The sequence below is a fragment of the Trachurus japonicus genome, chromosome 16 (assembly GCF_045865225.1).
Source record: "Trachurus japonicus isolate A0001 chromosome 16, Traja_1.0".
Classification (NCBI taxonomy): Eukaryota; Metazoa; Chordata; class Actinopteri; order Carangiformes; family Carangidae; genus Trachurus; species Trachurus japonicus.
Window position 1 is genome coordinate 24,822,017 of NC_140922.1, and position 27,165 is coordinate 24,849,181.

Consider the following 27,165-nt stretch of genomic DNA (forward strand, 5'->3'; position numbering starts at 1 on the left):
TTTGGGCCTTGCCACCCCCTCCATTGCAAAACGACCCTTTGAGGAATACTTTCACCTACAAATCAAGCAAAGCAGCGCTGCACAAATGTCACTCCCGACTGCTGCTATAAAGACTTCTATGTCCGTCAAAAGAATCTGAAAGCCGATTTGTAAAACTGTCGGAAATTACCCCTGGTTTCAATGGTGCATTTGTGTTGGACTTTACACCCTCTTAAATCCCAAATCAGGGATTACATTTAGAGTGGGAGTTTCAAGGGCTTTAACATTTTAAGTTGTTTACACAACATCTAATGTCAGTGACATGGCAGAGGCAGCTGTTGTTCAGAGATTATGCAGTTGTAGAGTGGGTGGGAAAGAGAGAATTGGAGGAAACAACACAGATGGATTGATAAACAGGGAGGGGGGAAAAAAAGAAGCAGCGGAAGAGGAATTAAACTTGTCACACACGTCTGTTTGTAAACCAGTGAATCTGATGACAGGGGGTCTCTGGGAAATCTCCGTAGGGAATTCCCTAACAGCATCAATATGGAACAGCAAGGCACTGCAGCGTTATCACTCTCCTCACCTTTCCTCTCCTCCCATCAGCTCACAAGACAGCGAGAGAGCGAGAGAGGAGGGGGAACCCAGTCTGTCAGTGCTGATAGGGCCGAAGCAGCTATTAATAAAGTCTCTTTATTGTTTATGGTCTGCTCAGAACGCCACTCCGGGGGATGATAGACGAGCATTTTACTGTCTCCAGGGTACGATGCAAAAAAACGCCTGGCACACACACCAGCCGAGCAGCCATGAGACGAAGCTCCCGTACTCCTCTAGAGATCGTCCATTAAAGAAAACGATGCTGCGAATTCAAACAGCTGGATGGAAATAATCATATCAGCGTCGCACGAACAGTTTCCTCTTCATTTGATGTTTTACGTAAGTTATACGGATAATAACACAAGCAGCCTGTTTTCCTATAAATAGTGTTACAGGCCAAGAAACAAACAGCAGGTCGATAGATGCTTTCAAATACTTTTTTTATTTGTCCACTACAGCCTTTCTGTCATACAGGCAGATGTCCATTTTTATTGGCGTGCAGCGATCCTCAGTGCATCTGAGTCAAACGCATCTGGTGGACACACACACACACACCGAATTCCCATATTATGTTTGCCAAACTTCAAACGTTTGCTTCGAATTAAGTTGACAGTTGGATGGAAATGGCTCTTTCGACGGTGCAACCACCACATTTTTGTCAGTCCATGCACCAGTGTGTTACCGGGACAGTGCTGATCTGGCTAACGCCGGCGGAGAACAGCAAATGGCTTGTACGGAACGCATCAGACACGGTTTACGCCACTCGTCGCGTCGCCTCCTCTGTGAAAACACCTCGCTTTCTTGACGTGATCTGTGTTTTTTATTCGTTTTTTATTCCCCTGCTACGTTTTACAGAGGGATTAGATCAGTGCAGACACACAGAGGAGAAAGGAGCTCGTTCCCATTGACTCGTGCGCCTCAGCTATAAGCTGGAAGACGGGGATCTGTCACTGACGTCCAGTGTAATTTCAATTCATAGAAATGTAGAAACACAAGCAGGGTGATCTGATAAGCATTGCCATAAATAGTGTATACCTTCATACTGCTTCCTCTTATTTCCGTGTCCAGCATCTTTATGGTCTGCAGTTATATAATCCTATGCCGATCCTAAACATTGGTATCTGGTGTCTGGTTAAAGGAGCTGATAAAAATTTCCATTTTTAGACATCTTGAGTTCCACCCACCTCTTATATTTATATTTCCATCTGACTGAACAATCTATACATTGAGGTTACAGTTTTCTAAACTCTATTTAAAGATGACATTGACCATACGGCATTACAGTCCCTTTTATTTGTAAGTAGCACTCAGGGACTCTAAGTGGCAAAGACCTTGATATTTGTCTACATTTCTAAGATCTCATATTATATAAAGATAGATGTTCATGTCTTTTTTGGATTATATATCAGGTCTTGGTTCGATATCAATACTCTGACTGTATCAAAGTGCTCAGTCCACAGAGAAAGGCGCATGGCCTGTATTCACAAAACTGAGTCTGAAAATGACAGGTCTCAAAATGAGGTCAGGAGTTGTGTAAATTTGTGATGTCACAACAAAGCAGTAGCTGACCTCGACCATCAGTTTTACTGAGTGTTTTTCCTGAAATCTTCTATATTTTTCATTTCATCACTCAGAAAGCAGTCAGCCAATCGATTGTCTCACCGACCTGTTGTTCCAGAGAGAGGCCTGAGAGAGGAGATGTGAAACTCCACTGAGATGTTTTTTTGGTGTTTAAAGCCTCAAATGTGTCTTCTCATGGACACAACTTCAAATAAAACCAGAGAAGTGTTAACTATGAGCCACCTTTGCAAGATATTTCAGAATGAACTCATCCACGCTGCAGCTTGATCTCCGACCACTTCCTGATCACCTGTGCTCCAGAGGTTGACCTCCTCTCCCATTGGACTACGCTTTATTATCTCTCGCAGCGAGTGATTATTTTACAATGTCAGACGGTCGAGCTCCCATGCGATGGCGCTGGATCTGTGAAGTGTTTCTCCTCTCCTCTGACTTCAGCCGCTTACATTTTACATTGTATTTATTTGAACTGAAGAGTGTTGCATTTCACTGGCTTTTGCCAAGTGGGGATTTTTCACTAGCGGTCGAGTGGGGAGGGCGGGGGATTAACAACACATGCCTAAGTCTGAAATTTACCTTTATTAAACAGGCCACTGCAGCACTTCACGAGCCCAGAGAGATGCACAACACAGTGACACTTTTACACGAGCATTTAATCACGCGGCTGAGGCCACTGATCCTCCACAGTCATTTGATGAGGAACTGTACTGAGAGGTTTACAGTGACCACATCGCCAGGGAACAGTAGCTCTAAGTAAGATGGACATGGGGAGTCCGCTGTCGGTTTCTAAAGGGGCGAAGACGAATGGTTCTGCTTTGCGCTCAATTTCTTCACAACAACTTCCCACCGGCTTCATGCTTGAGATAATGGACGGCAGTAACCATGTGCAACAATGCCAAATTTTAATTAAAGAAGGCCGTAAAAGTTCCTCGGAAAAGGTCAAGCAGGCACGGTAAAGTCATGAAGTGGTGCGTGGGGGTTGCGGAGTGTTTTTCCCCCCCTGACAAACGGGACAGGGATTTAAGAACTAAATGTGCCATGGAATCACAGTTTCCAACCCAGAGAGCAGGCACTGCCTTGGTAGTGCTGAAATATGAGAAACTATCAGGGTTTATTTCAAGTTTATTTACTCTTTCACCACTTCACTAAATGATCCTCCCATTCAACACTCCAGGCCAAAGATGGAGAGAAATCCTCGAGGTTACAATATTTTCCTCTTTCTGTTAAACAACGTTTTTCTTTTTTCGACAGACTGAATGATATCTGCCACTGTAATTGCTTCCTTATTTGGTGAATTAAATATTTACACTTGGCCTATCCTAATCCAAAGTTTATGAGAGATGTAAAAGGACATTAAGGGGAAAGACATTTATTTTAAAAGCTCTGCTAACTGAGGCCATCACCCCAAATGGTGTGTTTGGACCATCTGAGAGAAATGGTTTACTTTCAGAAAAAAAAATATTTCCCTTAGCTGTATTCACACACGGAGAAATTCCAGATTTGACTTCTCATTTAATGGCCCGCCGTACATGCTGTGTGCACCGCAAATATCTCTAAAGCTGATGGGAGGAAACAGAGACGGCCATTGAGGAAACCTGAAGTTCTTACTTTGAAGAATTCCACCGAGGAGAGTAAGAGAGATGGGAGAGGGAGGGGGGAAAATATACCTCTGGCTCAAACAAGGCTGTCATGGAAAAATACTGATATTTCATGCACAGAAACGCCAGTGTGTGCACCTCAAAAACACAGACAGAGAAAAAAAAAACAAGGCTGAGTGCAAGGTACAGGGGTTACATGAGACAGGTGAAACTGAGAGAGGGGGAAGGAGTTCTCCTTTGGGATGAGTGGGCTGTTTTCTTTAATATTCACCAGACTAGGGTAAACTTGGATGGGAGTGAAGGTGGATGGAGTCGGGACGGACTGACAGAATATCTCTCTCACACACCAACATATGGCTGTTTGACGTCCTTACCTCTCCTGCAGTGCCTCATGGCCATTTTGCACATCCTGGACTCGGCGATGGTGGGACAGGGTATCGTGTCCTTGGGTGGTTTCTTAACAATGTGCCGTGTCCGGGTCTCCAGACCCCACTTATAGCCACAGGTTTTGTTTCTCCTGGTGCAGGCTCCCCATTCGCTCCACTGGCCCACCTCGCAGCCCTCTGCAGAGACGCACAGGAACAGTGATGAAAAACCACAGCACAGGGCCAGTCAAGAGACCCTAGGTCAAGTTTTAATACAGGGTGAGGGAGCTTTACTGTGGATACTATAACCTCTAAGTGTGTGGTCCCTGTTGAACTGCTTGTTTTAGGTCCAAAATAAGCAGCACAACTGAGAAGTTATGGAATACTGTGCGCAGGTAAGAAAGGTGTAAAAGACAAGTTTATTTACTCTCTTGAAACCGGATCTTTTTATGTTTTGTGCATATTTGTGTTGTTTCACATACCTCCACACTCCATAGTTTCCTCCATTGGAGCAAAGCCCTCGGGGCACTTGTCATAGCAGCGCCCTTTGTGAAGGTAAAAACCCAACTTGCACTTGGTGCAGAAGTCTTTACTGAAGCAGGACTCGCAGTTCTCTATCCTGCATCCTGGAGAAAGAAGGAGAGAAAGAGGAGAGTCATCAGGGTCTGAGCAGCCCTCTCATCTGGAGTTGATCGAGAGCTAAGGGGTTTGGGGAAGGGGGCTCTTCAGAGGATTAGATCGTCTCTCCTGCACACACACACAAAAAAAAGCTAGCGATGCCTTGTGGATCATTTCTCTCCGGGGCTCAAATGTGTTTCAGAAAACTTGTTTTGCCTGACAGATTTTTTTTGTTCTCAAACTTCCTGTTCTTGTCCAGAGAGAGCAAACAGTGTGAAAACACAACAGCAGAGACGGAGAGGAATCATGTCACACTGACCTCTTTCAACAGATCTGCACCGACATGCAACAGTTTGGATCCAAACACACTACAGCGCACATGTTTTTAACTAACGGTGTGCTGCAACAGGATGAATAAATCCCATTAGAGCTAAATACTGTCCCTAATGTGCTGTCTTCACACTCCACTCTGCTTCAGTCCTCAGTCCTTCCCTAACTGAGGATTATTATGGGGTGTCAGGTTGTCATTAAAGAATGATTGATGGCTATAGTGATCACAAAGCACGCCTGCTGTGCGGATCCTTTAAGTTTGTTGGCTCTGGTATAAAAGGGGGTAGGTGGGTTTGGAAAAGAGGGGGCGGGGGCAACAACATTGTGCAGCCTTGCCAAACAAATGCTGACGCGTTTTAACCAACACACAACCAACACAACGGCGCACTTACAGTATCCTCCCACGCCACACCCTGCCACTGCGCATGACACACTGCGCCGCGCTCTCGCAAAGAAAGGCCTAGCAATGTGTCATCAAGCTCTTACTCTGCAAATAGCACGTCAGGCAGGGCCAAATTACAACAACCACACCAACACGGCGACACACAGGCCCACATGATTAGAAGGAGGCTCCTAGTGCTGTCTAATTTATGACGCTCCTCAGAAGCTCTATGCAGCCCTGTTGCCCAATAGGCTTCCAGTGCAAAACCCTCCTTGTGCTTGCAGGGTTCTCCCCAGGTAGAGTGTCATTCGCTGCTCCGATTGCATCTCGCTCGAGGACAGCACCAGCGCCGCCACCACCACTACCGAGCATCAGTGTTTACGCTCGTCTCTCCACGCGTCGAACCTGCGCTGCAGTGATTTTCCACATGTGAGAGAGCGACACAGGCTGAGGGCTGCTGCTCTTTTATCTGTGACCCTTGCAAGGCCCGGGGAAGGGAAGGTTCTCACAATCACACCCCTTAATTACACCATCTCCAGCTAACCATCAGGCCTCCTCCTCGACATTCCTGCAAAACGAGGGGGTCCCTCCCCGCTTTACTTTGAACCCTAAAGTATGGCCTCTGCCCACTCACTCTGGTCTCACGCTTTCCCGACCAGTCTAAACAAACCATTGACACACACACATACACACACACACACACACACACGTGCACAAACACGCGCACATACCAATCAGATATGGCCGGAGATAGACCCTCTCTGCAATAAAAGCTGTGCTCCACATTTTGTAAATATAATTCTGATCATAAATCACCGATGTCTTTAGCAATTTCCTGTCTTCTCACATCATTTTTGTGTTATTAATTCAATCATCTGATATTATTTAGCTTATCTAAGTATTCCTCTTGCTCCATTTTTTATCTTATATCTCAACATATGTCTTGGATCTCTGGAGCTATGCAGCGCTGTAGAGATTTCGGTGTGGAATGCATGAGTCCAAAAGAGGTATAAATATATTTCGCTGTCCTTTTTCTTTTATAGCTTTCTGCCTCTGGTTCGCTTCTCAGTCGAGCTTGTGTTTGATATAAGACGAGCCCAATACAGGCAGCAGGCTAATAAATCACCAAGCTAATTGAAAAGCACAAAGCTGTCTTTTACCCCTCACACTTCCCAGGCCTGTCATCACCTGAGAGACTTTAAGCTCCCAAACAAAAAAATAAAAGCGTAAGGAGAGAGAAAGAGAGAGAGAGAGGAGGGGGCCAAGAACATCTGGCAGTACTCTGAAGAACTGGGGTTGTTGTGCAACCCACAGTTATTGACAGTAAATACGAGCAACGCAGATGTGTGAAACACTGTATCCTTGCAGCCGCAGTAGCACATAACAGGGTTTTTGATTTAAACATCACTCTTGGTTTCGGTTTCAGATGAAGTCAGACAACGGCTCGAATGCTGGGAAATTGTGTTTTCTAAATAGAAGATAAGCAATAATGTCACCGCGCGTGATGGATGAGGTGAACGACACATCAATGCGGCTCCGCGGGATTTAGAACGCAGGGAGGCTATGGGAGCAGCTCGAGGGTCGGAGGTCATCAGAGAACGAGGTGGGTAGGAGAGGGATCACCGTGACAGACGTTCATCCCTGTGTCCGGTTATCAGGCAAAAGGCTATCTTAAGACAGCGAGGGCTATCACACTCCCACCACTGGACGCTGGGCGCTCAGCTGGCCAAGTGGACGGCGAGGCAGCTACAGAAACAGATACAGGGGAGCGGGTTCATTCTCCCTGCAGGATTAACCTCTGGACCACCTTTAAAGTCTTCATCTAGGTGCCTGAGGGAGACTAATGAGAAATAATGAGGTCATCAGATCCCAGTGAAGGCCCACTGTTCCTGGGACTTAAACGTATTATCATCATTATCTCCCAGCCTGGTTCTGGCTGTGAGTTACATTATGAACGCAGGAAGAAAAAAGCCTCATGCCTCAGCTGTCAGTGGGCGCACGATTGAAAAAGATGTTGTCAGCGCCGCAACAGTTCCATCGTTACCATTATCGGTATTGCCGTTTTTTTTTTGTTTGTTTGATTTTACACTATGTGGTTTGCGTGTCAAGTGCATTTGAAGTTGAGAGATGAGTCACTTATGATCTAATGGCGCATGCTTGGCAGGAGCCAATCCTTCATCTGTGGTCTGGATAGAGAAGCAGATAGATTTTTATCATGGACGCTCAAAGCATCGTGTCAGCCTCAGTCAACTGCTGCTCCTCCGCAGGACTGACAGCACCACCTCGCCATTTCTTTACATGAATATTCACTTTGTGCGGAAAAGGGGGTGTTAAATCATTTCATGAAGATTAATGAACCTCTCATGTTCCAGGCGGAGTCTCTCATACGTTTGCCGAGCCGGAGGTGGGTTGTGAGACTTGCTCATCAGTGCACCGAGAGCCTCAGCCTCTTTCAGAAAGCTAACCAGACCCGATGTTGCGCAGCAAGGGTGTCCATGTCGTAAAAGGCCTGGCAGTGTGAGGGGGAAAACAAGCCCTATTTTTCCAGCCTTCGCCTCCAAGCTGCGTCGAACAGCTCTGACCTACTCTCTAGGCCCTGGGTTTGGCCGACATGGAAGCTTTGGCTTGCTCGCTGCCACCCAGCCATGTCGTGTGGAGCTACGGATGGCAAGAGTTCATGGTAAAGGCTGGAGCTGCCATGTTCTCCCCCAGCTCTCTCCAGGCAGTTTTCTTTCCACATGGGTGCTCCTCCGCTCGTGGTGTAGGGGCTAGGTGCAGCAGAGGTGGTGTTCCTGTCAATCAGCTGCTTCCAGTGAGAGATCGCGGTTGACAGATGTGTCAGCGTCCGTCCAACCTCCTGCACTCCAAGGAACACAGTGGGCGATATACCGGGATACGCTCTCGTATCTGCTCAGGCAGCTCCGCATACACACACACACACACACACACACACAAACACACACACACAAACACACACACACAGGAAGATCAAGCTTCAGACAGTGGTCAAGCACAAGACAGCTCCTCCTCTCGCACTATAGCATGCACAATTATGCACTGTTTTGAGAAAAAACCCGCTTCAACTCTGGGTCTGGCTGTAATGTCCTGGGAGCAGGGCTTGGTTTGGTGGGTCCATTGTATTGTCTGGCAAATCTGAAAGTGCGGTTACTAAAGCTGTGATGATTAAATGTCCCTCGGTGAAACTCAAAGGCCAAAAGCAACTGGTCTTTTTGTTGGTTAGACTGTGCAATGGAAATACCCACAAGCTCAGAATTAGAGCGAGAAAAGAGAGAAGTTGAATGAGAGACGTGGAGAGGCAGGGAGGGAGAGGGAGAGCCGCCAGCGCTGCCAACGGGAGGTTGAAAAACTTGTTACACAGCCCTGGTACGCTTTTGGCCGAGGCCCATGATGCATGGCTCGTATCCACCTCCAACATGACATATCCCATGATGTGCCTTAAAAACTAAAACGATCCTGGAAAAGATACATCCAACCGGCTTCTGCGTCCAGCCTTAATTTTATGTGACAAACCAATTCGGAGGACTACAATGGGATTTGGTAACAGATTTCCCTTAGTCTATGAAATGCTGTAAAAGAAGAGAAAAAAAAGAAGAAAAAAAAAGAAATCACGATAAATTTATTTTTTCTAAATTACCTCAGACGGGAGAGTCTCCAGTGGCACATTACACTGGCACTGAATGAAGCTGTGATATTTAAACCGTGCTTCCAGGATATTGGCAATCTCAGGCCTTGATCTGGCTGCTTGTTGGTTGGCAGCGAACACAGCTGAGGTTTCTATGTGTTTTAAAGCCACTGCAGTGGGGTAAGGCAAAACAGGGTTGGTGGCTTAAGTATATGTATGTGTGTGTAGCAGTGGGGGGTCCGTAATACACCCCGAGGGAGGAAGTTTTGAATGTAGCCTTGCTCTCGTGCTGACCCTCTCAACACTCTCTCTCTTATAAAAGACAGCTCTGATAGTCGCCTTTCAGCTCATAATTCTTTCAGCCAGAGAGCTCGCCTGCGATACAGAATGACTGAATGCGCTTTGGCTTGGAAACGTATGTTAAAACCGAGGTATTATGAAATGTGACTGAGGCAAGAGCATGACTGCACCGCATTCAGACAGATTTGGCTGTACATAACGCAGTACACTGTGTGACTGCTGCTACAAGTCTTTCCCCGTAGAGCGGCGGGTTGACACCCACAGACACTGGTGTGGGACTTCTTCTAGGGGGGGCTGATAAGAAACTCTGTGGATAACACTGGAGCTGCTGCATATGGTTTCTGGCTTGCATCAAGCCATCCATTAGCCGCTGAAAGTGAGTCCTTGCCAAGCACGGCCCGAGGAATATAATACGTGGACATATAGGAAAGGTATTATGCAACAAATGAAGGCATTGGTAACAAACCAGCAACATCCCAGTAATGGCGCTGCGGCTCCCACATCTCGGGCCTCGTTGAAATCCAGTTGAAGTGTAGCTGTAAACGGGCGTCCAGTTATGTTGCGGAAAGTATAGTTCCCATTGTTTTTGGCTCTAATTATGGTTTATTTTCTCTGCAGTGAAAGGGAAACCCCCCACCCCAGAAGAGTGAGCCTTAAATTTAGCCGTCATCATGCACGGCACAGTTTCTTAAATGCTTCTGAGAAATGAGTGGGTTATATATATGGTAAAGACCATAGATTAGGATGCTGCCTTTGGGCATACTGTGCTGCTTCTGGTCTTTGAAAGTCATAATTCTCCACAATTTATGAGCAGGAATTTGACCTATGTTGGATAGAACAGTGCATCTGATACCTAATTTACAGTCTGTGACATTTCACATCAACACATGGTGAACAACTGGCAGGAACGGTGAGGCCAAATACATCAGACGGCTCACGTTTTAGCAGAGTTTTCCCCTCCTGTTCACCCAGTGTATGCTGGGATAAGCTGCAGCTTAGCCATACGGAAAAGAAACTAAATAGTGTTTTTTTGGTGTGTGTTTTTTTTAAGTTAATGTAATGTTTTCCACTCAATTAAAATAATTCATACGTATGAGCAAAAAACTGATCATGACAGATGAAATTTAGCAGCTCTGCACTGGTCTTAATGTCCCGATTGCTCAATCTATAGTTATCCGGTGACTCTCCTTGCGTCAAATTGCATCACATTGTCAGTATACAGTAGATTGTTAAAAAACTGTATTCATCTCTCCACCCATAGCTCCCTCTGTCACATGCCTGTGAATCCTCAGGAGCCCCTTCAGAAAAACTGAGAGTGAAGCTCCAGCCAGCGAGTGGCTGAGTGTATAAGCGTTTTGCTTGTCTAGCCCATGTTTTCCTTTACCCAGGCAGTCCATGAAAAATTCTTGAATGAGATAAGATCACACAGACAAACTCTGGTGTAATAATAAGCAGCTGCTCCCCGAGTGATTTCAGAGCCTGTGTTTAAAAAGCTCATGATAACAGAGACGTAATGCCACGTTCCAGGCCTCTTTGGAAAACCAGGAGCACACTGCAGCTCTGACTGTGTCGGCGGAGAACCCCCTCACCGTTATCTGTCCGCTGTGCCTTCGAGCCCTCACGCACCAGTCCCCTGTGTCAACTCACACATATTCACCGACCGGACAATTAGCTTCCGACCCAATAAAATATCCCTTTATGGAAGTTGGACTTGAACAGTGTAGTGAAAATGACATGCAGAGCGCAGCTGAGATGTGAGGGTCAAATAGGGAAGTGGATTAGAGAGCCATGACTGAAGCAGCGATCACATCAAAGTAGGTCTCGCTCTGAGATCTGATGCTACGTGACAATACAAGATGTTGCTCTACGAGCAGTTTGGGAGAAGGATTCAGATTAACTTGCCACACATCAGGATCAGTTTAAGTCAAAACTCACCCAGCATGGGGATACACTGGTGGTTAGGATGGCAGGGTTAAATTTAAAAAAAAAAAAAAAGGAGAACAAGATGTCTTTCTCCTCCAATTTTCCCTGAGTTACGAAAATAGGACAAAATGACTGTGGGGGCCTTTCGGACTTTGCCCCTGATGTGGGGAGATTTGATCAACATGTATACGCAGGAGTGAACGAGCCTGCTGTGATCAAGTGTATTGTTTGGGGGGAACCCAATCAATACCAGCAGTTTGCTTTAAAGAGACTTATACTCGTTAAAACTACCGAGATGTTTTAACCTCAAATTTTTTTTATACGTTGAGTTATATATCAAAACACAGAGCCGAATAACATGATTTCAATCTGGAATCAACTAAAACATTTTTGTGAAAATCTGACATTTACTCAACATCAGACATAATAAGTATAATTTGGTATCGATGTGAGGCATCAATGCAGATTTAATCCTCCTGCGTGACGACATATCAATGTTTTAATATCACTTTGTTATAGAGATAATTATATCCTCACACCTGTGTGAAGCTAATATGTACCAAACCAGTCTAAACAAAACACATCTCCACCCACAACAGTACGTCTTCCCCAGAATGAGGGAATAAATTAGCTCCATAAAATGCTTCTTTATAAAAGAAAAATAGATATTTATATAACTGTACACAGAGAGGGAAATTATATAAAATGATTTAATCCAAGCAGAAATATCTAAATAACAACGCATTGTTTTGTTTTGTTTCGTTTTTCTTCCTGCGCTACATGTTCATATTCATATCAAGCCTCGGGTCCGGACACCCTCCTCTGGGGCTTCATTTTAGTGTGTGTCAGGAGTTTGGCTCAGGGAACCAAATGGGTTCAAGTTCCTCTGTGTTTTTATATGAAACACTCAGCCAACACCTCGGGGCTGAGTGTAAACCTATAACTCTCTCTCCTTCTATTCATCAGAACATATTCCATGTTAGGGTCAGCTTATGACATGAGATCGGGGCACTACATGGGGAGGAGAGGGAGAAATTTCATTAATTGGATTTTAAAGTTATTCTTTAACAAGAAACATGGGAACATTTCAATTTCTAAATGTTAGTATTTGCCGTTTTTTTTTTTTTTTTTAATAGTAAGACATAATTCAGAATGAAGGCGTAGTCTGTTTCAGCTTATGAAACCAAAACAATGTTTTTCCATGAAACAGGATTGTGAGAAAAAAAAAGAAACTTACTACCTTTACTGCCGTCCATAACAGTAACATGTGTAACAGCAAGACGACTAGAAAGTTTTACCACTGTAATAATAAATAAAATTCAATTTAATTATATTTGCCTTCCTTGTAAAAATAGTGCTAATCTTTAGGGTTAATGCTCTATTTTCCTTTATCTAACTTCAATCAATGCACAGTTGATGTTGGAGGATCTGGACGCATGGTTGTGACTGGCTTTATGTTCAAAGCCAAAAAATACTGCCAAGAAATTACACTGTCTGGTGAGAGTCTCAATCCACAAGCCCCCGCAGACAGTCGACAAAAGAGGTTAATTTCATGGCCTAATGCTAATATATAATCATCTCTGTAGTGTAGTAAGTGATATTGAGTGTCACGGCCAAGAGGTCTGGTTTTTACGTGTTGCTCCTGATGTGACGGCTGAAGCCTCTGGAGTGTATATGACTGAATCTTCCGCACATATTGGTTGAATTTGCACCCGGACTGCATGCTTTGATACATCCTGGTGAATATAGGAAGTTGGGTAATGCAGGTGTAAAGGGAGTGTTAAAGAGAAATGAGAAACAGCGCTCATCCCGGCTCTCTGTCTACTCCCGAGGGAGACACTTTTAAGACGAGAGTTCCCCTGCAAACACCTGTACGAGCCGATGAGCCGTTCAAATTGTGAGGTATGTGTGTCTTCTCTGGGTAATTGACGATAAATCATTCGCAGTGGGAGAGTGGGAAGTTGAGGGAGGGTGTATATGTGCGTCTGGGGAGGATGTGGTGGTGGGAGAGGTGCAGTGTGAGAGGGAGGCTGGGTGAAAGGAGAGGACTCACTGGAGCACATGTTGAGTTCGGGGGTTCGCATGCCGTAGTATCCGGCCGGACAGTCGTGAAGACACTCCCCGTACTGCCTCATCCTCTCCCGCCGCAGAAACAGGAAGAGTTTGGGCTGGCAGTTTACACAGCCGTTGTCCCTGGAGCACACTGTGCAGCCTTTACAGATGGGGTACGCTCCATAGCTAGCTGCAGAGGAGGAAACAGAGAGGGTGATTAATAAGATGGGATTACATTGATACAATGGATAAAAGTGTCAGCATGATTCACAAAGTATCGAAAAACTCCTCCACACATAGTTTTCTGACATCAACAATCCCAGCAGTTATCCACTTGATGCACCGACTGACCAGGTGTGCAGACAGGCAGTTTAAACCAGTCCAGCACTGTCAAAATCTGAATGATTATAGCATATCACCCCTTATTCACCTGTTTGAATGCGCTTGATCACAACAGCCTTGGATAAACAAACTGCCCTTCAACTCATGGACGTTTTTTTTCCTTCATTTTAAGCGTTGGCCAAATGTCATTATGAGTTTTCAAATAGTTTTTGTTCAGGCAGTGGCCATGGCATTCACATTTTTACTTTGAACTGATCAGATGTTCAGACTGTGCTCAAGCTATTGTGGAAATACCTGTTGTCATGTTCATTTTACTTCACTGGAAAACTTTTCCTTCAAATATATATTTGCTTATTTTAAACCAGCAACATGCACAACATCCCGCTGTTAAATTTATGATTTGGCGCATGTCTCTAAGTGATGAGACGTAATTTGTCTGGGTGGGTGGCGGGTGGCTGATTTATGCACACTCACGCATTCAGATGACATCAAAGTTGATCTGTGCATCAATAGTAACGACAGTACAAACACTTTCTGGTTTCCAGATTTTTGCTAGGACTCAGTCAAAAATGCTTTTAGCGATTAGCTATAGCAGTTAGCATTCGTACCTTAGGCAGTGACCCATAATCATCATCATTCACCGATGACCACTAATAAAGAATGAGAATTGAACTTCACTCATTCCTTATTCTTTCAGTCTTTTGTGTTAAATTCAAATTCAACACAATTTTGTTAAATTTAATTATTAAATTCACAGATGTCACAGGTTGATTTTCTTCAGATTTTCTACCTGGTGCACAAGGTCGGGGCAAACCCAGCTGTGGTGCAGCCAGGTTAGTGTTATGCTACAGGAAGCATAGCTCATACTGGGCCTGAGAGAATGTAGCAATTTTAAAATGTAGGTCAGAGCTGCTGTTAGTTTTTGCTACGCACTGGAAAGTGCATCTAGCACGGTGGTTCGGAAGGCTGTTTATTCTGCGCGAGCAACAGAAGAAGCTGAACTCTTGTAGACCATCAGTCATCTGTGGATGACCCTCACTTCACCCGATGACAAGAACAGACTGAACTCGAGATGATAGAGTCGACTGTGGGAGGGCTGACCAGTAGAAAACAAGCCCAGCACAAGAATAAAACCAAAACAACCATAATAGATATATCAGCAGGATATTCTCTAATTCATTGTAAATATGTCCAATTCAACAATTTGTCATTCATGCAAACTCTGGTTCCCCTCTCGGCGTTCGAATGCTGATTGGTTATGAATGTGAATATTGCATTAATTCTGGTCAGAGCTGGCCACCGGAACGATTGTGTTGAGACAGCCGATGAAAGCCCCCAAAACCGCAGTGGCTGTGGCCTCAGCTCGAGTTGCCTGCGGAAGACAAAGGACCCAGTAAAGAGACAGTCCGTTCCACAATAAGTGACTCTCAGTGTAAACTCCTTACCGTCCCGTTTACAGGAAAATGTCCTTGGGCGAATCCAATCTCTCCAAATGAGAGTAACACTTCAATTGATCTAAGCCAAGTCTTAAATATCACAAGCAGGGACCGGGTAAGAGCCGCTGCTCAAACTGAGCGACCTACCACAACGCTTAATAAAACACTGAGCAGCAAACTGGACAAACCCTGAGAGACAGAGCAGAGCATGCCGGCATTACTGGCCGTGGATCCACATATTAGATTTCTCTGAACAGATTCACCCAGACGAAAGTGAGCGCTAAGTGGGCCCAGTGCAAGCATCAGTTTGTAATCATGTGAAAATCAGTCAGCAGATGTCAGTGGCTGCCTTGGACTCATCTTTTTTCATTTCTTTTTGCTGGAGCGCTGGGAGACGGTCTTCAGAGAGGTGCGCCGGTTCTGCCAAACGACGCTCATTCTCCTGAGTTGGGGTGGATGGAAGTAAGATTAAGTGCTAATCAAAATGTGTCTCTGATGGTCTGTAGGGATGAGGTTTTACAGTGACACCCCATTGATCACAGCAGCGCCGGGACGTACACTCGGAGCCTATTCATCACACAAACTGGTGATTGTTCATCTCCAGTCGACACTCGCTGGGTTCGACATGAGGGAGGAATGAAAACCCCCAAATTATGAAGTAGTTCTGGCTCCTCCGGTTCTCACATGGAAAACTGTCGTCTGTTCAACTGTCAATCCAGCGTGTGAAATATTATTTCATCAGTCAGTTGTGACAATGCCGGTTGTCTCTCTTTCAGTAAGCTGGCTCTATAGATGCTGATTATCAAGTACATCATCTGTCTTTTTGACTTTCTGATACTTCTGATACTGAGGTACGACTTTCTGATACTTTAAATCATGTCCCAAACAGTAATGTATATAATTATTAGATAAATATTCCATTCTGTATTTTATTTTCACACATGGAAATTGAGAAGGTGTTTATTTTTCCTGCCAGGTAACATCACACATTTAGGTTTTCTTTAATAAATCTCAAATTTCATTCTGTCAGTCCTTCCATTTAGTAAAACTAAATTCAGACCAAACCTCAATACTTAACCATATGTTTCTGTAGAATATACAGTCTGGATGTGTTTACAGCAAACTGACATTCACATTAATTTGGTCATATTTACTCCCTCTGCCCTCGCCAGACTTGAACACAACACTGACAGAAGAGGAAAGCCAACTTGGCAAGAGTAAAGAGCCGTGAGGCCGGGAAGCTTATATCGCCAGCTCATTTCGAGCGGGGCAGACTCGACATAACTATTAACAGTGTGCTAACAATACTATCCAAACAATAATAGAAAAATAAAATCTAGGAATTGTGGTCATCTTAGATCATTGGCAGGTCAATCAGCAGAGAATTTACAGTCGCTGAAAAGCCTCTTCATGAGCCTTGCCTCAGAGATCACGCTCAACTCTTTTGTTGCTAAAACATTTGTTTTGCTGGTTGCTAATCTCCCAACACGCGCTGATTGAGGAGAATAAAATCACACGCCGTTTGAATGTAGCCGATCCCACATTCTGGACCAAGCAGACAACTTGTGGAAAAGAAGGGGAGGGGAAGGCTGTATATGGTGGAGAGAAAGCCTGATCTAAGGAGATAAGTGTGAGCGTGTGTGTGTGTGTGTGTGTGTGTGTGTGTGTGTGTGTGTGTGTGCGTCTGTGGAAAGGTTTGGAGGTTTCAGGCCACAGGTATGTCAGGAAGGAGGCCACAATTCACAGTGTCTGGAGCAACGCTGTCCAACTCACATCCAACACTACCGGCATAACGTCTCACGCACTTTACATCAATCTGTCGACGGCCTGTAGGTTTCAGCTGTTCTTACAGAAACACTCATTCACATGAATCTGATTTTTGAGACCAGACGAAACAGAGGAGCAGCTCCTTCACAATCGGAGGGAACAGTAATTGCAAGAGAAGTAAAAAAAAGTTTTACCTCAGCCTGCACAAAAATTGAAAGCAGTTTACAAAGCTTTTCAACAGCCATGTTTTTAAGTGGCACCAAAGAGGAGAAAATGAAAGGGAAATGCGTTTAGTGTATGACGATCTGAAGTCTCTATAGATCAGTGCAGATTAACCTAATACAGCAGGAACATGAAGCTGTAATTTCAGCATGCTGGGGGCTGTGTTCTCAGTTCTAGATGTGGTTTTTGTCTTGAATATTGTATCTTTCTCCCGTTCTCAAGCAGCGGATACTTTCAAACCCCGTCTATCTGAATGCTTACTGTGTTTTGACACATGCTCGACTGCCCTCTACAGCCTCTTCTTTTCCCCCCACAAATCATATAATGCCTCGGCTCTTCTAGTGTTTCCTCTGTCAATCACGTTGAAAAAGAAGTGACCCAGACATATAGAGAAGCCGCACAGAAAGTGCATTGTGAGATTATGGATATCAGGTTCACCATACATGTCTCTCAAGACAGGAGAACGACGCACACGTCATTCGACGTGCCACTCCCTGAACACGATAAACCAATGCCGTTTATAGTTTCAACCACAGAATACATATTACGTGAAACAAAACAAATCCGCAGTTCCCACTTCTGACAGCTAACTGAAAATCCCTCTGAGCCTCGGGTATTGTATTTACAAAAGCCAGAGTCCAGATGAACATCAGTGAAGAAGCCTCCACAAGGACTTTTTAACACAGAGACTTAATAAGTGTCTCAGTGTGTCATGTCTACAAGGCAAGGAGTGTGGGGGGGGGGGGCTGTGAGAAGCTGCTGCTCTTGTAAAGGGACCACATGAATAATGCTTTACATATCCTGCATCACTTATCAATAATATATAGTGACACCGAGACAGAAGATGAAAATACATTTCAATCCATTTTTAAATTAGCTAGTGTGTGTTTTAAAAGAATATTTTTGACAGTTTCTCATTTGCATCCTTGAGAGCCTGCAAAAATGTTAAACTGTGGTCAGTCAGTTGGCTTAAGACAAAATTAAAATAAAATAAATATAATGTCTTCATTAGAAAGATGTAGCGTTTACTTTAGATAAAGCCAGGTTGGGTTCCTCTACCCCCAATACATATGTATTTTCTGTTCAGATATAAAAGTGGTTTCAAACTACTGATCTAACTATCAGCAAGAAAGCTAATTCATCAGACGATCGACAAATAAATGTTTTTATTCTTTTTTTTTCCTTTTTAAATTCATCGTTGTCTTTGACACTACTCATGACAGTTTCAGAAATCCTAAATTGAAGCCATGACATCAACATCACCCTGTAAACTGGCCTTGCAGATGTTCACTGATAAGTATCTGAGCTGTTCAGGTGAAGTTTTTTTTTCCCCACGTGAAACAGTCACTCACAACGTGAAGAGGAACAGCATGTTTTGGAGCGCAGCGCTCTCTGCAGCCGTGTAGCTTGCAGGGAGGTTTGCTCTGAACGCAGCTCAAGAGCAATTAGGGCTGCGGAGAGATCCAGCAGAAACCCAAACTCTGTCTCAGGTACGTTTTTATGAGTCCAAAGCAAGCGTGACAGACTGCGCTCAGGGCTGCCAAAAGCCTCCACATATACAGGGGGTTCCACCCACGGCCGGCTAACTTCCTGCCTCCCATTCACCTACCGTTACCCATGAAATCATTCACATTGACCCATTCCAACTCTCTGCAACCCGAAACCCTAACAAGGCAAATTGCACATAATTTTTGTGTTTCTTTTAGAGCTCCGAACTTAACATTGAGAACAAGAAGACATTCTTACGTAGGGTTTTCACTGAGGTTGGGCTCTTGCAGGCTGACTTCAATAAAAACATTTTAAAGCCAGCGCTGCTGAAAACTGATACCTTGCGACCATTTTCAGCTCTTTAAATGTGATTATTTGATTGTGATTCTAAGAAAATAACAGAGAGAAAATTCATTATCGTGTAAGAAATATATCAAACATCACATCAGAAGTGGACGACACTTGTTGGATTTTTAATAAAAGTTAAAACAAATCATCACGGGTTTAGCGACGCTTCCTCCTGTTTCATGTTTTATGGACGAAATAGGATGATGAAGTAAGGCCAGAATATTCATATACATGTAGATACTTTTATCAGATGTGGAATCTTTGTAGTCTGGCATGTGTGAAGAAGTTTTTTTTTTTAAAGTGGTTGCGCGGCTCTTTCTCACCTCTCAGCTGCTCACTTCAGTCACAGAGTTTGAGTGAGCAGACGTGATACTTTTTCAAAGAAGAAACTCCATCTATCATCACCTTACAGATCTGCTACAACCACTGTAATAAGGATTCATGTTTTTTTTGTTTTTTGATTTGACATGTGTCTCATTTGTATTATCTTAATAGCACATACGATAGCAACAGGCCACTAGAGACGCAGCGAGACGGTCTGGAAATGCAAGAAGAATCACAAACGCAGCAAAGTGAAGACAACAGCTTATATTAAAACACAACAGATTCTATTCTCACAGTTCTCCTCCATTTCTCCGAGGGCCCCTGGTATGTAAATCTAATAATACAAACTGAATGCAACTAACCAGCAGCCACACTGTCCATTGTTAGGAAGAGGCTCTTACAGTACAGCACACATGAGAAAGTTTGGCGTCATCGAGTTACAATGACAGGGAAAAAACAAAAAAAGTGATTTGCTTTATTCACTTCATATATTCAATCCATAAATGTCACACAGTGGAGAGGCAGCGATGACAAACCTCAGGTTTTGGAGCTACATAGCAGCAGCAGGTCATGAAGATTTGTGCTCTCATGTGGAAAGCATCACAGTCACCAGCAGAATTATACGCTTTCCTCGTGGCACTGAGACAATTATTGTTTATTGTCCACCTCCCTTGTTCCCCCTAAATGATGGTATAAGCTTACTGCTGCTCCACTTTTGAGGAGAAAGAGAAAGCTTGAGAGAGAGAGGGGGAGAGAAAGAGAGAGGAGAGGGCAGATACGGGACAGAGGAGCGGTGCAGCCAGCGGCCGACTGATGGCGGCATGAACCGCTGAGGAGCAGCAGCAGCAGCAGCAGCAGCAGCTTTTCTGGATCTCTGTTCAAACCGGCGAAAACCATCCAGGTTCACACTCCGTGGCTGTGAAGGGCAGGACAGCCAACGGTGTCAACCCTCACACCCGGAGTTCAACAGCTGTTGTAACGTCTCAACGTTGTTCAAGCTCGTTAAAAGGCGGGACATGGAAAATGACATCAAACCGGCCCCGCTTTTTCAGGCCCGTGACTTTATTTGTCATGGATCTGGAGGTCGCACTTAGCTCAAACACTGTGGAGAAGAAACAGAAGGGGTAAGAGGGGGGTACATCGGGCCCGTGCGCTGAAGGCACATTTCTGTTCCAATTTAGCAGAAAATATGTTGGACTTGCCTCCGACTCTTTTCCAGCTGGAAATAGTCAGGTTTTAGGATCTACATTTTTTTTTTCTCCCCAGTTTACTTTAACAGATCATACTGTAAGCACATGTTTATAATTTAGGACAGTCCTGCTGCTTATAATGATTTTGCAGCATGAGACTGAGCAAACACATTTGCTGTCAGACATATTAGCCCGGCCAGAGCGTGTTCCTGCGACACAGATCCACCGGGCGAGGCGGGCAGCGCGGAGATTTGAACCCTCACTTGAAAGGGCGGTGGTTTTTCGAAAAGCGCTGAATGGGTAAAACAGGCAGCCTCGGTTCAAACAGGCAACTGGAAAATTGGGGGCCAATTTAAAGCTCCACTTTTTTTTAGTGCACAATAAAACACGAGCGCGGGGTAATTTACTTTGGTGTGATTCAACAGGTCGAGCCGCAGACACATGCAGGTGAGAAAAGTGCTTTCGACTCCCCGGATGACCACATTTACCAGCTTACTAAGAAAATCTTATTACCTCCGGGAGTTTAAATGAAAGATTGTTGGGACCGACTCCTCCTACGTTTCCCAGGAAACCTAACCTGCACGTGCGTATTGATCATTGTCTCTCAGTCCTCTCACGATTCTCTGCACCTTTCATCCATCTGTCCAGCTGAACTCATCATGCCTCTCCCTCCTGCACTCTTTCCAAGTCTATGTAAGGACCCCAGGTTAGTCCACTTCCTTATTAATATCTTTATGATGGATTATAACCTAAATCCCATGTTCTGGGTCAGATCCCACATCTGGATCCCCTGATGCGAAAGAGACCTCGTAATTCCTGTTTGAGGAAAATTAGAAATAAAAGGCGACCTGGCCGACCTAACCTCGCGATACGCCCTGCAGTCTTTTCAAACCCTCTTCCCCCATTGATGGACACGTAAAACCTTTGACCATAACAGACATCTGACCAGCATGGAAAGCCCTACGGCCACGTAAGAGGGGGGAAAAAAACAAAACAAAAAAAACCGAGACAATGACCTTGATGTGGTGGCCGAGTAATAGCATTGCCTCTTCACTGTGGCTTGCGGTCCCATAAAATGTTTTACGGTCCAGGCTGACCTTGAAAACAACAAACTATCTGTTCACAAATAGTGTTAACATTATTCAAGCGATGCACTAAAACAATGAAAACGTCTAATCCGTTCAACTGTTGTTCCAGTGGAGGAAAAATCCAAACACAGTTTTGACACTTTTAAAAATAGCAACGAGTGTGGCTCCATTTATGGGAGAATTTTATTTTTGGTGTTGTAATTTATGTATTTATGGCTCAGCTGTGAAGAGTGGGATTTGGGATTCTTCTTTTATGAGAGATGCACATACGATAAAACTAAAACTGAAATACGCACTGTTCTGTCTCTTCTTCTTTTTTAAATTCAAGCTGGCACTTCCTGCTGAGTGGCAGGTCAACACTCAGCATCTGTCTTTCATTCTCTTGATGCTGATTCTCACTTTATACTCTTTACACCGTGGTTGGTCAGCGCAGGTGCAGAAAGGACTTTATGACACTCAAGAATGGAAGCACTCACGAGGACGGGCTTTATCGCTCTCTGGGCAGACAACAGAAGACAAGCATGTGGATTATATTTCTTGCCAACTTCTTCTTCTTCTTCTCACCCATTTTTATTCACTCTTTCAAAGAATTATGTTAACGTTCTTGTGAAACGCCTCCGTAAATTTCCACCATTCTTTATCGTTTCTCAGCAGCTCATACCATACCTGCACTGGGCCACGAATACATGATCTGTATTTTAGTATTAAAATGTTACAATACAATACAATAATTCAGAGCAACATGGAAACTACGGATCAACTAAAGACTTTTCAGATTCAGTCCGTGTAAGAAACTGAACGCTTTTGACTACGGAAGTGAGATGATGAAATGACATACATATGATTCTTGAAGAATGAATGGGATACATCATGGCTCGCTTTGTAATTTTGTGCCAAAACACATTGGACTTAAGTTGCAAAACTATATGGAGTATAATAAATCCTTTTGCAGCGTTTACTCATGAAGGGCCAGGGATGATGCACGCCACATTTGGAAATTATTAGTTCAACTCTCCAGGAGGTGTTTGCAAAATACAGAGTTCTCTTCTTCTTTTTTTCAGGAAATTCAAATTCTTGGAGAAATTTCCAAAATGACAAAATATAGTAGATTTACTGTACAAGCAACTGATTGAGCTGGTGTCCAAATTTCTAGACAAAGAAGACGTTTTTATAATGACAAGCAGTTTAACTCATGTGGAATCTGTTTGTTGTGGGTCTTCTGGTTTTTAAGATTTAGATACTTGCAGAAGAAAAACAGGAGACTGCATTTTCAATGTATTATGGTTAGAGTTAGTTAGTTTTTTTGGTAATGACCAGGCATCAAAATGCAGAGACCACCCACATCAATTAGATGAAACCAGCGAATTAAAAAGAAGAACGGCACAGAAATAAACTATGGTTGCCACGTGAATGATGCTCCATGAAATTCAGCTGAAACCTTTTACTTTAAAGAAACATTTTTCATTCCAAGAAATCCTGTAAACTGCAGGGTAATATATCATCTCGGAGGGCAAGGTTGAGTCAACACAGGTGTTGTGATTATTCTGTGTTATATCTCATATAAATCTAAAAAAACTTCTAATCTAATCTAAAAGGACAGTAACCAATCAAACTGCAGCCTGAAGATGAAGTGCACGCAGAGCAAAGCAAGACATGAGCCCCAGAATCAGGGGAAAGGCTCTGGAAGTTTGAATTTTTCAATATTTACACTCCTTCAAATGCAGTCAAGCTGTGGGAGAAATGTGTTTTCCCCTCGGTACAGAAAGAAGAAAAGGGAAAAAGGGGAAAAAGGTGGGTGGAGGGAAAGGTGGAGTGGCTCCCATTAGCCCACATGTTGGTAATTTATCACACATAAACCTCACACCTAATTTTCACACCTGTAGCTCAACGTGCTGGAAGTCTAGTAATTCACTCACTCACACACACCCGCAACTCCTGCCACACGCACACGCCGCTGAGCGAGGGCTTGGCCGTGGATTTCCTATCGGCGCTGAAGGAGAACGAGGACATCACAGGCCAGGATCAGTGAAGTCGGCGGGCATGCTTGGCATATTTGCACCCCATGTAGGATTGCTCCATCTCTCCCACCCTAACCCGTGTTCGCTCTCCCTTCCCCATTTGTCATCACCTTGACTAAACTCATCCCGACTTCCAGCTCACACATCTGAAAAACAAAGGAGTTGGATCGGGATTTTTCAGACTTGCCAGAAAGCATAACCTATATGCAGATCCAGATGGAGATACTCATCTCTTGCAGAGGTGTCACGCAAAACAGGGTGTAAACGGAGAAAATGTGAAATGTACAGGGGAATTATACTAATAACAGTTCCTTTTGCTGCAGAAGCAGCCAAATTCTTCACTTAATTAAAATTAGAAAAGGCTGCATTATTAAAGCAGTGAAGATGTGCGTTAAAATGGTTAAATAATAATGTCAAATGTAAAGAAATGCAGCTGAAATAATTTTCCTTTCCTTTTTTTTTTACTTTTAAAGAGAGATTTCAGTTTAGTAACATTTTCCAGAGCTTCCATCAGGCTCTAGGCCTTTATCAGCAGATGGGGTTTGCTACGAGAACCTAAACCACTTATATATCTGCTGATGATGACCATGGGGTGTGATTTAAATGTTAGAGAAAAAAGCCAATAAGTGGCCCTTGAGTTGGGATTTTAATATTTAGAATATTTGAAGAAAAAAAAGATTTACAAAAGCATAATAATATCAGCAAAAATAATACTGACTGTAAATGTTACTTATTATGCAGAAACCTGATCCTTTTTAGAGATTGATTATCATTGTGATATTATCCCTCTATCTCAAGGCGGCACGATGCGAATGTCTGCCGCAAAGATTCGACCTCATTAACCCTTTAACAAGATACAACTTCACACTCCTCGTCCACACAGGCCTGCAGGGAGATCTGAGGTGATCGCCTGGGTCAAAAGTGGAGTGCACCACAGGGGACAGATGGTAAAGACCTGGTCTCACTTTCACACATGGTGCCTGCCACTTAAAAAAACCTCCTAAACATCAAAGCCTTATTTTTCACCCCCCAAAAAACAGACTGGATCCAATATCTACACGATGTCTTTCATGGGAAAAGGAGACAACCTTGCTTGTTTTCTCACCTAACTGAAGTCTGCTTCATGCTTAATGAACAGTCGCACCACGATCAGATCACTGCGGTGGTTAGAGGGTTAAATTTTAGGAGAATACTGATATTTTTCTACTCAAGCCATTGTGTTGTTTCAGCCGTCTTTAAATGTTGCCATGTCTTGATCAAAAACGTGGAGGTTATTACAGGCACACGCACAAACACACAGAAGTACTTAAAGGAGAAGTTCATCTGAGGTTCTTCACGGGCCTGTGATATACAGTTTGTTTAGACGGGTTATTCTGCATCCAGATGAGAGAGCCACCACCTCCTCCTCCTCCTCCAGCAGGTGTCTGGGTCACATCTGGCCTCATGTTGTCAAACACAACCACAAAACTGCACCTGAATGGCTGGCACCGCCTGAGCTTCTTAACAGGAACCGGCTCATGTTGGCTCTGAAAGGCTGCCCTCAACCCTCCAGAGTACACATTTCTTTTCTAAAGTACCCTGGAATAAATGCTTTCATAAAGTATGAAGGATGAGTTTATTCCAAGGGCCTCAGTAGGGCACATAAGGCAAAATGAACAACTATGACTGTGGTGCAAAGTTAATTTCCTCTCAGTAAAAGCACACACGCCCTGGTGGGTGTTGAAATGCAATCTGTTGCCCAAATAACAAAAAGGAAAAAAAAAAAAAAAAAAAAAAAAACGAAGCAGAGTTTCGGTATGCAGGTGTGCGAGTGTCTAACGAAGGTGTTAGATGTTGCGATAAAAAGAACTTTTGGATGAAGCACGATGACTTGCATCCAAAATCTCTGGGTGGCATGAGGTCGCTAAGTGTATTATTTCATGGAGCCGACAGAGTCAGATGCACAGAGCTGTACCTGTCTTGTGTCTACATGCCGCAGTGTTTACTGCTACAAATGAGCAGCAAATTGGGTTGTCATGTATTGGCTGCTCTTCCAACAATGTTCCAAGGTGCTGGATGAGCCAAAGAGCCATGCAATAACTCAACCACAGGAGTTGTCTCTTCTTCTCTAAACAGGCTGGATGTATTGTCATCTTCTCCAAAAATAACCTCTAATCTCATCAGTTATATAAACTCTTTTTTTTTAGGAAGATAGGCTTATGAATATGCATGTGTGTGTGTTCGCAGCCGTTGATGATAATAACCAGCCCCGCGTTGTCCATTACACTTCACTACTGTCCATTACCGCGCCAAGGCAGTACCATCTCTAAAGCCATTAGCTGGTAAACATGTAAACTACATGTGACCCCTGCCTACAGTTATCTATTAGTTATGACTCCTGCTGGTGACAGCTGTTTACACAGCTAAGGCCGCTGCTCCTGAGACCTGGCTCCAGTCCAAATAAAATAATATCCAGTTAAGGAGAAGTCAGCCAAGATGTAATACAAGTGCATAACAAGAAAGGAAAAAAGAGTGAAGGAATGTGAGAAATGTAAATGGACTTCTTTTTCTTTTTAAGCTTTATACTTTTCTGTCTAGCATTTGTCTCTACCGCAGTCTTGTTTCATTGTCTGGATACTAAAACAAGATTAGTGAGAAACCCTGATGGGGAGAGAAAAGTCACCACAATTGATGTGCTCTTTGACAAGGCGCAGCATAAAAAATGTTCCGCTTTAAAATCATAACACAGTTTTACAAATTTGGCCCATTCTTTCTCTTTTTAGCCAGAGCTAAGCACAAAAATCATGCACGAGCTTAAGTCAACACAGGCAACAACAAGACAAACAACAACGAAGACCACAACCACAGGACATGCTGGGTCAGTCATGCATTGTATTACACTGAACAGATCTGGGCCCATTCTGGTGCAGAGTGGGGAAACTTCTTGGCTCAAAAGAACAAATTACAGCGCATATGTATTCAGCGACAGGTGAACAGAGGCATGATCCAATGTGCAAGTCTAACAGGTGACAAAGGTTCAAACTAAGACTTGTGAAAATGGTGCCAGATTTCCATGTGAGTGTATTTCTTGTAAATTCATTTAAAGCAACCTGAGATTTCAACAAACAAAAACAAAACAAAGCTGGACACATTCAAGAAATGTCATCAAACTATTCAGCAGCCCTCCCTGCAACTGCGTTTGTTTCTCTCCACTCGTTTATTCATGTCTTTCCTTTAATTTGTCACCTGTCCGTGGGGAGTCTCCCTTTTGAGACCCAACAGTGACAACCATGGACGCAAACTGTGAGCTGTAATTGGATTGACAAGAAATTGGCCCCACCCAGAAAAGGGCTGATTGTGAGAGGCGTCGGCACGGCTGCCACTGAGTCTGGGTGTGCACACATTGAAAAAATGAATGAATTTGCAGAGACACATCACCACTGATCGTAACCGTGAAAAATCCCTAATAAATACTTAGATATTAACAGCTAATCAAATGCCCATGTGTAATATGAAACTTTTATGAACCAGTAGGACTAGTAGATTTTACAGACTTTGAGCTCATTGTTTTGGTTTAGTTTGGATATGAAACATCTGC

The 27,165-nt window shown here is 43.7% G+C and overlaps 1 protein-coding gene across 1 annotated transcript in view; it reads right to left on the reverse strand.

The window, feature by feature from the left end:
- Positions 1-27,165, reverse strand: part of rspo2 (R-spondin 2) — a 55,659-nt gene that overhangs the window by 19,703 nt on the left and 8,791 nt on the right. The window contains exons 3-5 of the mRNA XM_085802762.1: positions 13,367-13,555; positions 4,600-4,743; positions 4,127-4,315 (exon numbers count right to left, since the gene is read on the reverse strand). Of these exons, the coding sequence (XP_085658888.1) occupies positions 4,127-4,315; positions 4,600-4,743; positions 13,367-13,555 (522 nt within the window). The remainder of the gene's footprint in view (positions 1-4,126; positions 4,316-4,599; positions 4,744-13,366; positions 13,556-27,165) is intronic.